The 14,151-nt window shown below is 29.5% G+C and overlaps 1 protein-coding gene across 1 annotated transcript in view; it reads left to right on the top strand.

Moving 5' to 3' along the window:
• LOC142237605 (putative inorganic phosphate cotransporter) overlaps window positions 1-13,353 on the top strand; it is a 66,230-nt gene extending 52,877 nt beyond the window's left edge. The window contains exons 2-4 of the mRNA XM_075308966.1: window positions 6,701-6,840; window positions 6,911-7,984; window positions 8,101-13,353. Of these exons, the coding sequence (XP_075165081.1) occupies window positions 6,701-6,840; window positions 6,911-7,984; window positions 8,101-8,328 (1,442 nt within the window). The 3' untranslated portion in view covers window positions 8,329-13,353. The remainder of the gene's footprint in view (window positions 1-6,700; window positions 6,841-6,910; window positions 7,985-8,100) is intronic.
• The last annotated feature ends 798 nt before the right edge of the window (window positions 13,354-14,151 follow it).

Raw genomic sequence — 14,151 nt, 5'->3', positions numbered from 1 at the left:
AAGACAACTGGCTGTGTACCACTCAGAATTTTTTGTTCTACGTGGTTCTAGTGGTACGATTGCGACATGTCCAGCAACTTTTGTTGAATTTGGCTCATCTTGAAACACGCATACAACCGACTGCTGTTTATTTTCGGAACATTTCTTTCGACCAAACGACACGAGCCTATTTTTGATCGATCGACAAATTTTTCATGCAATATTGAATGCATGCTGGTTTCACTAATGGTGGCTCCCATTTCTAAAGTGTAACACGAAAGTCTAATTCCCGCAGTTACTTAAAGCGATTAGTTCGAAGGAACTAAGTCCATCCGGAGCTACCCAAATTGAATACCTAATAGGAGCAAAGAAGTCCATAAACATATGGAAGTAGGCATAAATCTTCAACTCGAACTCATTGATGTTCCGAACTAATACAGTCATTAAACAGGCGTCCACAATGGACAGAACTCGAATTTAAATGACGTCTTATTTGTTCCTCCACGTCCACAATGAAGAGAACTCCAATTTAAATGACGTATTATTTGTTCCCCCACGTCCACAATGAACAGAACTCCAATTTAAATGACGTATTATTTGTTCCTCCATGTTGTTGGTCTTTCGTATGGGAATTTCAAGTGGAATATATGATTTCCAAGTATTGTACAGATATGTAAAAGTTGGTACAATTATACTAAAGTTGGTACAATTCTTATGTCAAAAGTACAATTGTACTACATGACCTACTTAGTACAACTTGAAATATTCAATTCGTTTATGCAACTCTCACGATGTCATGAGGGCCCAATATGTTATATGTGCATGTGTGCACTACAAACGAAATGTGGATGTGCCGCTATCGCTTGGTGATAGTGAGGATCCGTTTCGTTATCCATAGCCTCTGAGACCGTGGACGAACCCTTCAGGAGCTTACATCAATTTTCTTTTTAGTGGCCGGATTCTGTGCCGATCCCATCACCCCGCCCACCCTGATATCTTTGAAGAGGTTCTACTCGTTGATGAAGTAGCTTGGCGAAGCTGAATCCACGTAATTCATTTTGCCGTTCTGGCATAATTGCAACCGATTTTAATCACCGCTTATGTTGTTCGGATTTGTATCAATTGCAAATGTAATTAATGGCCAGGAATGGATATTAATTTGCTTTTTGGCCGGAAATCACATCATGAAAGAATAACGCATTCCATTCCCGTGCTATCAAATTTCTTTGTTTAAGTCTTCAGGAAGTTAACACAAGTAGATTTTAGCAAAACGAAAACTTTCATTAATCATTCACAGTTTTTTGGAATAATACTCTTCTATACTAATAAATCTGAATATAAGCTACAGATAATTTATTTACTTACTGCAGAACAATAAAATTTAAAAAATAAAATTCTCCATTTCTCTGACTGATCTTATAATCGTGTTAAAATTTATGACAGTATAAGATTATATTCTTAAAACCTACACCCTAAAGATGATGGATGATAATTGCGTTCTCATGTACTTTCCATTTATCATTATTTGAGACTTTCAGGTAAACCGAAAAGTTTTCCTTTTATGTAAATGATGACGTTTCGAAAAAAGTTTATAAACTTTATCTTAAATAAGCAAATTCCTTACGTAACTACTGTTGATGTTTGTCAGTTCGTATATAGATACGATAATACGGTAGATAAAAGTTTTTTAATTAGATTCTTAATCTGCCTTCTGTTGTACTATAACAGATATTATTAGTCATTCTATAAATATTTGTTAACAAATTATCATAATCATAATTGTTTATCAACTAAAAGGGGAGAATCCATATTAAATCAAATGTCTTTGTTATTTTTGTCTTTAAGCGCATCATACACTAAACGATTTTCTTTTCTAAGGAGCTAAATTTTAGACAGATAGAAATTTCTTTCAACGCTAAAAATTGTCTTTAAAAACAAATCAAAAGTATTAGAGACCATTTTTGTATAGTTTGCCATACATTCGGGTTTATCTACTATAACAGAAAATACTTTACATTAAAGAGGAATTTCGTTCCTCTAAAATTTCGTTCCGGAGGAAAGTATTTTTTCTTTGGGTGTACACATACTAAAAAATATGACGTAATTTTTTTTAATAGAAGAAATTTCAAATAAACTAAATATTATAACGACTACTTTTGAGAAGTAAAAAACGACTTTAGCGTAGGGATCCCAAAGCCGAAATCGATTTTTTGTCGAAGCCGAAATAATAAATTTTCTGTATTTTTGAAAATCACCTAAAAATGGCTAATAGGCTTTTATGTTGGCCAAATTAGATTAACCGATTTTTCTTTAAGCTCATCATAGACATTTTTTTAATTTAAAAAAGAATAAAAAATAAATAAAAATCAAAATGGCGACTTTTGAGAAATCAAAAAGATCAAAAAGCGGTCTTGGACCTAGGGAATTTTCGTAAAAAAATTGACATTCTAGATTCTTCAAGTTTTTTAAAAGAAAGTCGAAGTGATTTTTGAGGACATTTTTTTAATTAAAAAAAATAAATAAAAATCAAAATGGCGACTATTGAGAAATCAAAAAGATCAGATAAAAAATCGGTCTTGCATCTAGGGAATTTTCGTAAAAAATCGACATTCTAGATTCTTCAAGTTTTTTAAAAGAAAGTCGAAGTCGACTTTTCATAATTTTTAAATACAATTAACTTACTTTCGATCATTTTAAGAACCAAAGCATAGCTTTTCTCTATCTGTGAACTGTAACTGATTATAGGCACCTGAATTTTTAATTATACTCGCATAAAGACTTCATCAATGACCCCAATAATATATGAGAATGACATGAATTGCTGACAAAAATAAAGTACTCATATGCAGTGTCAATGACCATTGATGAAAATCTCTGTAAACCACTCTGTTCATAATTGAAAATTAATTTGAAAAAATTTTCTTTGTCCAGTCACCAACGTCATTAAATTCCGTATAATATTGTTTGGTGATAAAATTGAATATTAATTTAATAAACAATATTTAACGACCCACGCTTATCCGTCATAAATAAAAACCAATATTTTTTTAATGCCAACTTATACTCAATTTAATTTATATTAAACTAACAGTGATAACAATGATTAAGGAGAAATGTTAAAATTAAGTATTACACAAAATCAAGGAAATACTTTTTAGCTCTATAGTCGAATGGTCCAGCAATGCCGTTCTTATCATGACACGATTTTTTTACGTTCCTCAGAATGATTTGCGTAAACATATTTCTACTTCACTTAATTTTCTGTTCAGTTTACACAGACTTACAGAAATCGGCCAATGTGTTTTTTTTTGCATAATGTAAGTTAAGAAATAAAATTTCGAGAACATTTTCTATAGAAATAAAATTTTGAGAAAATTTTCTATAGAAATAAAATTTTGATAAAATTTTCGATAGAAATAAAATTTTGACAAAATTTTCTATAAGAATAAAATTTTGACAAAATTTTCTATAGATATAAAATTTTGACAAAATTTTCTATAGATATAAAATTTTGACAAAATTTTCTATAGAAATAAAATTTTGACAAAATTTTCTATAGAAATAAAATTTTGACAAAATTTTCTATATAAATAAAATTTTGACAAAATTTTCTATAAAAATAAAATTTTGAGAAAATTTCGATATAGAAATAAAATTTTGACAAAATTGTCTATAAAATTAAAATTTTGAGAAAATTTTCTATAGATATAAAATTTTGACAAAATTTTCTATAGATATAAAATTTTGACAAACTTTTCTATATAAATAAAATGTTGATTAAATATTCTATACAAATAAAATTTTGACAAAATATTCTACAGAAATAAAATTTTTACAAAATTTTCTGTAGAAATAAAATTTTGATTAACTATTCTAAAGAAATAAAATTTTGACAAAATTTTTTATAGAAATAAAATTTTGAGAAATTTTTCTTTCTATAGAAATAAAATTTTGATAAAATTTCTTATAGAAACAAAATTTTGAGAAAATTTTCTATAGAAAGAAAAATGTTCTATAGAAATAAAATTTTGACAAAATTTTCTGTAAAAATAAAATTTTGGCAAAATTTTCTATAGTAATAAAATTTTGAGAAAATTTTCTATAGAAATTAAATTTTGAGAAAATTTCTTATAGAAATAAAATGTTTACAAAATTTTCTATAGAAATAAAATTTTGATTAAATATTCGATAGAAAAAAAATGTTGACAACATTTTTTATAGAAATGAAATTTTTACAAAATTTTGATAAAATGTCCTATAGAAATAAAATTTTGATAAAATTTTCTATAGAAATAAAATTTTGAGAAAATTTTCTATAGAAATTAAATTTTGAGAAAATTTCTTATAGAAATAAAATTTTTACAAAATTTTCTATAGAAATAAAATTTTGATTAAATATTCGATAGAAAAAAAATGTTGACAACATTTTTTATAGAAATGAAATTTTTACAAAATTTTGATAAAATGTCCTATAGAAATAAAATTTTGATAAAATTTTCTATAGAAATAAAATGTTGACAACATTTTCTATAGAAATAAAATTTTGACAGAATTTTATATAGAAATAAAATTTTGAGGAAATTTTATAGAGAAATAAAATTTTGAGGAAATTTTCTATAGAAATAAAATTTTGATAAAATATTCGATAGAAATAAAATTTTGACAAAATATTCTATAGAAATAAAATGTTGATAAAATATTCTATAGAAATAAATTGTTGACAAAATTTTTATAGAAATTAAATTTTGAGAAAATTTCCTATAGAAATAAAATTTTGACAAAATTTTCTATAGATATAAAATTGTGACAAAATTTTCTATATAAATAAAATTTTGATTAAATATTCTATACAAATAAAATTTTGACAAAATATTCTACAGAAAAAAAAAATTTACAAAATTTTCTATAGAAATAAAATTTTGATTAAATATTCTATAGAAATAAAATTTTGACATTATTTTTTAAAGAAATAAAATTTTGAGAAAATTTTCTTTCTATAGAAATAAAATTTTGATAAAATTTCCTATAGAAATAAAATTTTGAAAAAATTTTCTATAGAAATAAAATTTTGAGGAAATTTTATAGAGAAACAAAAGTTTGAGGAAATTTTCTATAGAAATAAAATTTTGAAAATATATTCGATAGAAATAAAAGTTTGACAAAATATTCTATAGAAATTAAATGTTGATAAAATATTCTATAGAACTAAAATTTTGACAAAATTTTTATAGAAATTAAATTTTGAGAAAATTTCCCATAGAAATAAAATTCCGACTAAATTTTCTATAGATAGAAAATTTTGACAAAATTTTCTATATAATTAAAATTTTGATTAAAAATTCTATACAACTAAAATTTTGACAAAATATTCTTAAGAAATAAAATTTTTACAAAATTTTCTATAGAAATAAAATTTTTATTAAATATTCGATAGAAATAAAATTTTGACAACATTTTTTATAGAAATAAAATGTTTAGAAGATTTTCTTTCTATAGAAATAAAATTTTGATAAAATTTCCTATAGAAATAAAATTTTGGCAAAATTTTCTATAGAAAGAAAAATGTTCTATAGAAATCAAATTTTGAGAAAATTTTCTATAGAAATTAAATTTTGAGAAAATTTCCTATAGAAATAAAATTTTGAAAAATATTCTACAGAAATAAAATGTTGATAAAATATTCTATAGAAATAAAATTTTGACAAAATTTTTTATAGAAATTAAATTTTTTAAAAATTTGCTATAGAAATAAAATTTTTTAAAAATTTTCTATAGAATAAAATTTTGACAAAATTTTCTATAGAAATAAAATTTTGAGAAAATTTTCTATAGAAATTAAATTTTGAGAAAATTCCCTATAGAAATAAAATGTTGATGAAATTTTTTATAGAAATAAAATTTTGGCAAAATTTTCTATAGGAATAAAATTTTGACAAAATTTTCTATAGAAATAAAATTTTGATAAAATTTCATAGAGAAATAAAATTTTGACAAAATATTCTACAGAAAAAAAATTGGCAAAATTTTGCAAACTTTTCTTTAGAAATAAAATTTTGACAAAATTTTCTATAGAAATAAAATTTTGACAAATGTTTCTATAGAAATAAAATTTTGACAAAATTTTCTATAGAAATAAAATTTTTAAGAATTTTCTATAGAAATAAAATTTTGACAGAATTTTCTATAGAAGTAACATTTTGACAAAGGTGTCTATAGAAAAGAAAATCTTCTATAAAAATAATTGTTTAGCTAATTTTTAACCAATTTCTTTCATTCTCCTTTCCATTCAAAGTCGACTTTTTTGTTTAGTCGTTATAAATTTCAATTAGTCCTTCAACTCGATTTACAGAATCGAGTCAAACAGCAAAATATGCGAAATTTTTGTAATGCCTATATTAGATAAAAAAAAATGCAAATGAAATGCATTTTTTATCTAATATAGGCTCCATATTGACTAACTTGCAATTTAGAAGACAATGTTAAGAAGGTTTAAGATACCCTGCTATCGGCAAGCGTTAGGACAATCCAATTAATTCAATTGTGGTTCACAGTATTTAGTAGAACTTTGGCGAAGGGTACATAAGATTCAGTTTGCCATATTTACAGCTAATGATAAGAAATCATTCGTTTCCTCATCCCACCTAAATACGATATCCAATCCTTATGTTTTTCAATATATGCACATTTTAATATTAAACCCACCTGGTTTGTCTATTTCTAGGACCCCTTATCGGCAGTCGTCACATACAATGCTTCCTGTGCTTTTGTTGTCTCTCGCTATGCTATGCACTGAGAGTAAATCTGAGTGTAGCCATTGTGGCAATGACAGATCAAAATTCAACTTCAGTTTATGATTTCGAGGTAAGAGGAAATCAAATTATATTGAGTGAACTTTAAATTTGATTATCTGTTTTATTTTTTCTCCTTGTAGACTTTCGAATGGGATACTGCTACCCGCTCAATGCTATTGAGTAGTTTCTTTTGGGGCTATATTATAACGCAAATACCTGGTGGTCATATTGCCCAGAAATATGGTGCTAAAACTTTGTTATTAATTGGTGTTACCCTATGCTCGTTACTTACCCTATTAACACCTTTGGCAGCTGATATTGGTGGTTGGCAATTATTGTTTGCATTGCGTGTCGTCCAAGGTCTTTTACAAGGTGCTGTTCATCCTGCCACTCATGCCATGTTAGCCAAATGGTCTCCTGTGGAAGAACGTGGAACTTTGGGTACATTCTGTTATTCGGGATCACAATTTGGAACTGTTGTCATGTTGGCTGTGAGTGGTTACATTGCCGATTCAGCAGCAGGATGGCCTGGTATTTTCTATATCTCGGGAGCTATGGGTTTTGTATGGGCCATTTGTTGGTTCTTCTTTGCGGCAAGTACACCGGCAGAGCACAAGAGTATTTCACCAGAAGAAAAGAAAATGATTGAAAACTCTTTGGGTCAAGTGGATAGTACACCCAAGGTTAATGCACCCACACCATGGGGAAAGATCTTCACATCGCCTCCGTTCATTTCGTTGATCATTGTACATTGCACCCATATGTGGGGCTTTTGGACTCTGCTAACTCAAATTCCCAGTTACATGAAAGATATTATGGGTGTTGACATCAAGAATAGTGCTTTGCTATCCTCGCTGCCTTATGCTGTTATGTTATTGCTGTCGTTCTTCTTCATCTATCTTTCGAAATTGTTGGCCAAAAAGGAGAACATTTCGTTATCGTTTAGTCGTAAATTCTTCAATTCCATTGGTCATTGGATTCCCATGATTTCATTAATAGCTTTGGGCTATGTCACCAAGGATCATGCTACATTGGCTGTGATTTTATTAACCCTGACCGTGGGTATTAGTGCGGCCACTTATTTGGGTTTCCAGGTGAATCATATTGATTTGTCGCCCAATTATGCGGGTACCTTAATGGGCATTACAAATGGTTCGGCGAATGTGATGAGTGCATTGGCACCATTGGCTGTGGGAATGGTGGTAACGGATGTGGTGAGTACTATAGATGAAAAATTAAAACATTAAAAAGAATTATTTATGTATTTATGATTATTTCTTGATAAGAGGAATTACTTATTTACTTTCTTTTTTACCGCGTCTCCTTTCAGACCAATGTCATGCAATGGCGTATGGTATTCTTCATTGCCGCCGGTTTCTATTTCTTTGGAAATCTTCTATTTGTGATACTGGGTAAGACCAATGTACAAAGTTGGAATTCACCCGAAGATGCTTTGGCCAATCGCCTAAGCCATGTTGATCCTGAAACACCTGCCCTTCTAACGAATGGTGAATTGAAAACACCAGCCATTATAATTAAAGAGAATGGTACACAATAACATCCCATCGAAGGGAATTATGAATCCCTAGCACTCCAAGAACTCATTCTCAACCATCGGACGACATTAACGTCATCACCAATGCATCATCAAAATTATGACCCACAAATATCCATATTGTATATGAATAAGCGTACTGAAGACCTCCTTAAACGATAAGTTTAGTTAAAGTCATTTAATTAATTTTAGTAATTAAATTTAATTTAACAATTTATATATAAAGATACATAGAAAAAAAGAAGAAACACTAGTCTATAAGCATTGAATAGTTTTGTAAGAATACAAGAAAAAGATGAAAATTACAATATAAAAATGCAAATATATCTATAATTTTTTTTTTATGAATGCTATGCTAATTTGCATTTAAACATCACGATCATAGAATTTGTTGTTATTTTATAAAAAAAAAAAAAAACAATTAAAAACAAAAGTCAAAAGTCAGAAACAAACATTAAGAAAGGGCATTTATAAATTTCTATTATTACAAAATATTATTATTATTATGTTGCAAAACATTTTGTTGTTTATATTTATTATTTTTTTTTTTATAAAAAAAAAGAGAAATTGAGCTTCCATTAGTTGTAACAAATAAGCAAATACACCCAGTACACAAACACACACATTTTTTAATCATTTTCTATTTTTTTTTTTGTAATTATCATTTTGCTTAACAAAAATTTTGAGAAGAAAAACAAATGTCCTTTAACAGTATTTTAAAATGATTGAAAGAAGATAAATGAAGATTATGATAGTAATAACACTATGCAATAGGATATGTAAAATATACTGAAAAAAATATTGACCTTATATACAACCTAAATTTTAGGAAACGCAATTTACAAAATTTTTAAGAAAAAATTTCTTTAAAATAAAGAAGTTTTAATTAGAAGAAAGTTATGAACCTTTGCTCTAAATTTTTTTATTAATCTTAGGACACAAATCTTTGAAATTAGCTTCCCAACATTAAAAGTTCTATGTCTTTTTTAAGTAAAACAAATTTTCATTAAAGTAAAAAACAGATAATTTTGATATAAAGAAATAGCCTTAAATATTAAATTAATTGTAAAACATCGTCAAATATGGCCTAAGATTAATTTTGAGGATTTTATTTCTTTTGTGTTTTTTCTTTAATTGAGAAAAAAAGTACATTGAAGTATTTGCTATAATTTAGGGTTTTAAACTGAAATTTTGTTTTTACTTCAAGATGTTTTTTCATCTATCGCAGAGAATAAAAAGTCAATAACTGAGATCCGTATTCTAATTTTAGTGTGTAAACATAACCATAAAGGGTGATACGGTCAAAATTTGGTCAAGGGAAAACGCGTGTAAATCGGTGAAATCGTTTATTTAAAAAATCAAATTAAATTTCTTTTTCAAGTTCAATTAGTATAAAATTCAGGAAAAATATTCAGTTAGGCTTTCGCTTTTCCAAATCCAAATTGCCGGGCCTCACGCTTGACACCTGCCATCAGATTTTGTACACCCACCTTGTCCACCTTCTTCGCCGCAGAAAGCCAGTTTGCCTTGAACTGCTGCTCGTCCTTAGCAGTTTTTTGGTCTTCTTTAGGTTCCGCTTGACAATAGCCCAGTATTTCTCAATTGGGCGGGGCTCTGGCGTGTTGGGAGGGTTCTTGTCCTTGGGAACCACCTGCACGTTGTTGGCGGCGTACCACTCCATGGACTTTTTACCGTAATGGCAAGATGCCAAATCCGGCCAAAACAGTACGGAACAACCGTGTTTCTTCAGGAAAGGCAGCAGACGTTTATTCAAACACTCTTTCACGTAAATTTCTTGGTTGACAGTCCCGGAAGCTATGAAACTGCTATCTTTCCGCTTCCTTTTGCCGTATAAAACTCCTGTCCCGGAAGCTGCTTGTAGTCGCCTTTGACGTAGGTTTCGTCGTCCATTACCACGCAGTCAAACTTCGTCAGCATCGTCGTGTACAGCCTCCGGGATCGCGCTTTGGCCGTCGTATTTTGTTTATCATCGCGATTTGGAGTCACTACCTTCTTGTTAGTCGATAGTCCGGCTCGTTTTTTGGCTCGATGCACGGTTGTAGACGATACACCCAGCTTATTTGCGGCATATCGGAGAGAGAGGTTAGGGTTTCGCTTGAAACTACCGGCAACTCTCTTTGTCGTCTCAGCGGCTTCCGGTTTTCGATTTCCCCCCGATCCAGACTTCCTGGCTGTCGACAAACGTTCCCCAAACACTATAATTACATTTGTAACGGTTGATTTGGCAACTTTTAGCGATTTTGCCAGCATTGCGTGCGAGTAGCTCGGATTTTCGCGATGCGCGAGCAAAATTTTGATACGCTGCTCTTCTTGCTTGGACGGCATTTTGACAACTGAAGAGTGAATTCCAAAATCAAAATAGGAGCAACATTCTACACACACACACACCTTCAAAATGAGGGGTGTTCAGGTTTTTTAAATGCAATGGAATTATCGCTGTCTTTAGCAAAATGTTTTTATTTAAAATATGTGCTCCCCATGTTTCGAGGTAGAGGTATACTCGCAGACTTCAATCAAATTCTTATGTGATCTTCTCAGTAAAAAGGAATAAGAAAATATCGCCTAACGAAAATTTTACGATTTGCGATTCCAAATATCGGAGTTCAGTTTTAAGCGGAATTTGTTAAAAAAAATCCCCTTATAGGATCAAATCACCGAGGTGCAAAGGTTAAGTTTAGAGAGCTCTGGTCTAGGTCAAATATGTTGATTGCTTTATTATAATACGACAAGTGATCAGCTTCTCTCTTATCCCAAAGATTAAGGACTTCCATCTTATACCTTTCGGGCCCTTTCAGTAGCATCGCAAACATTACAGAACTAACAGTGAAAAATATTTTTCTCCTCAGCCGGTAGTGAAATAGCTATTGAAAATCTAGCCTAGTTTTAATATTTGCCAAAATCGACTATTCGACTTTTAAGTAAAAAATTAAAAGAAAAAAAATCAAATCCAATTGTGACTTTAGAAATTGAGTTTTAAATTTAAAAAAAGATCCAATAGTTGAGTTGTCAACTTTTCCAAATTTCAAAAAGGTCGCGAGCAAACTTTTTCATATTTTGGAAAATCAATAAATTTTTTTTTAATTTGGAAAAACATGATGATAAGTCGAAAAACGATTTTTCCCGTTACAACCCCTTCTTCTATCCGTTCATTTTCCTGACCAGTTGTTAAATATGATTTTAAGGGTCAATGATACCGAAAACTTTTCCAAATTTTTTAATTTAGAAAAACTTGATGAAAAGTCGAAAATTTTTTTCCAGTTACAACACCTTCTTCTATAAGTTCATTTTCCTGACTAGTTGTTAAATATGATTTTAAGGCTCAATGATACCGAGAACTTTTCCAAATTTGAAAAAGGTCGCGAGCCAACTTTTTCATATTTTGGAAAATTGAGAAATCAATTTTTCTCTTTAATTTGGAAAAACATGATGATAAGTCGAAAATCGATTTTTCCCCCGTTACAACCCCTTCTTCTATAAGTTAATTTTCCTGACCAGTTGTTAAATGTGATTTTAAGGCTCAATAGTACCGAGGACGTTGTAGGTATTTGAGCCTTCTAAAGATTAGAATAGAAATGAGCTTGACTTATGGAAATCAGAAAATTTCAATTTATTCACTTAAGGACATCGGTCTAACAACAGAACTTTTTCTGAAACGGCGGTATATACTCCTAGTTAAATTTATATCGTATATTTTCTTGTGATATTGTATTTGCAGTGATGATTAGAAAGTTCAATTTTTTTTCCATATAGAGAGTTTTACACCTATTAGCTGGAAACACACCAAAAAATCTATACAAATTCGACGCATTGTCTCAAAATTTTAAATGAAGTCAGTGTCTTTGAGACAAAAATAGAATTGGCCTGGACTTAAGGAAATCAAGAAAATTTAAATTTATTCCCTTAGGGATGTCCGTCAAACAATATAACTTCTCACATTCTCACATTATTATTCTGTTATTACATTCAAATTCGACGCATTGTCACAAAAGCTAAATTAAATCGTTAAGATAAAATCGACTAATCGACACCTAATATCGCCTTGAAAAATCAATTTACCAATGTCACTCATATTTGATTTCTTTCTATGGTTGTCAAAACAAAAACTATTTTCGGTTATTTAAGTTTGGGTTCATTTAGATAAATTAGGTCATTACTTTATAATGAGGAAAATTGCTGTTCTTAATAATTTGTTATTTCGTTTAGGTATTCAGAGCATAAACCCAATGGATTTGTGTATTTCAATCCGCTTGCATAGTGTTATCATAAAATTGCAAATAAAAATCTATATATCACTTAACAAACTATAGTGCCTCAAATCGACTTATCAAGTTTTCGATGAGTAATCATTTTCACAAAATTCCAACCTTATGGTATGAAAATACTAATAATTAAAGATACCCATGGAAACCTATGATTTTTCGATTTAAAATATTTTAGTTGAAAAATATCGATACATAATTGAAATTGTTATAATGCCCTTAAATGATATTTTGTTCTCTTTGGATTGCAAAAAGAGACAACAACAAAAACATTCGCCTCACAAAATTGAAAAAAAAGAAAACATTATGTTATTATTTGCGTTTGTACTTTAATTATTGTATAATTTATGTATATATATACACACGCATTAAATGTTAAGTAAATTATTATTTAAAATATGAAAATCTATAATACGAAAATATCATTGAAAATAGATCCTACTCTTTTGTCGTTTAACATCACCAACCATCCTCATAATTTCATGCAAAATAAGAAAATATCGTAATTACAATATTTACTAAATAAATTTAAATGTGCCTTAAAACAGTAGTTATATATAAACGTTTTTATGTTTAGTTTAAGTCAATATTTGAAATACAAATAACCCACACACTGGACTACAGTAATTGCTTTGAAGAAAGTGCAAATTTTAAGAAGAAAACAAATAACGAAAAAGAAGAAATAAAACAAACAAAGTGCCAATATTTGAAATAAATCTTTTGTTATGATTGAAGAAAAGACAGACAATATGTGTAGTTTCAATTTGTATTTCTATGGATGAATTTCTTTTTATGACACATACAATGGATGTGGGAAATCCACTAAGGGGGCAGCAAAAAAATCTAATTTCGAATTTTTCAGCGGTGGATTATCCCACCTCAGTAATGCTGGTGACATTTCTGAGGGTTTCAAAGCTTCTTGTTTTACTGCAATATGGAACGCCGGTCGGACTCGGCTATAAAAAGGAGGTCCCTTGTCATTGAGCTTAACATGGAATGGGGCATCACTCAGTGATAAGAGAGAAGTTCACCAATGAGGTATCACAATGGAATGAATAGTCTAAGTGAGTCTGATACATCGGGTTGTCACCTAACTTAACCTAACCTAAGCGTTGAATCAAATCCTCGTATACAAAAAGTAATGGGTTATCAAAAACTACCCGAGCCATATTAAGTTCCTGTATAATGCAGATAGCACAGCAGAGAGTACTGCTTTCACTTTATCTACAGATTTAAACAAGGTAAGTTTCCTTACAATATAAAATTACACTTGGAGTGTATCTTTATACACTCCAAGTGATATACATTGCAACATAGAAAATCTTTTCATTTTTATACCGTCCACCATAGGATGGGGGTATATTAACTTTGTCATTCCGTTTGTAACACATCGAAATATTGCTCTAAGACCCCGTAAAGTATATATATTCTGGGTCGTGGTGAAATTCTGAGTCGATCTAAGCATGTCCGTCCGTCCGTCCGTCTGTTGAAATCACGCTAACTTCCGAACGAAACAAGCTATCGACTTGAAACTTTTCACAAGTAA

This window comes from Haematobia irritans, chromosome 5, assembly GCF_050003625.1.
Source record: "Haematobia irritans isolate KBUSLIRL chromosome 5, ASM5000362v1, whole genome shotgun sequence".
NCBI classification, from domain to species: domain Eukaryota; kingdom Metazoa; phylum Arthropoda; class Insecta; order Diptera; family Muscidae; genus Haematobia; species Haematobia irritans.
This window is presented reverse-complemented; position numbering and strand designations above follow the sequence as displayed.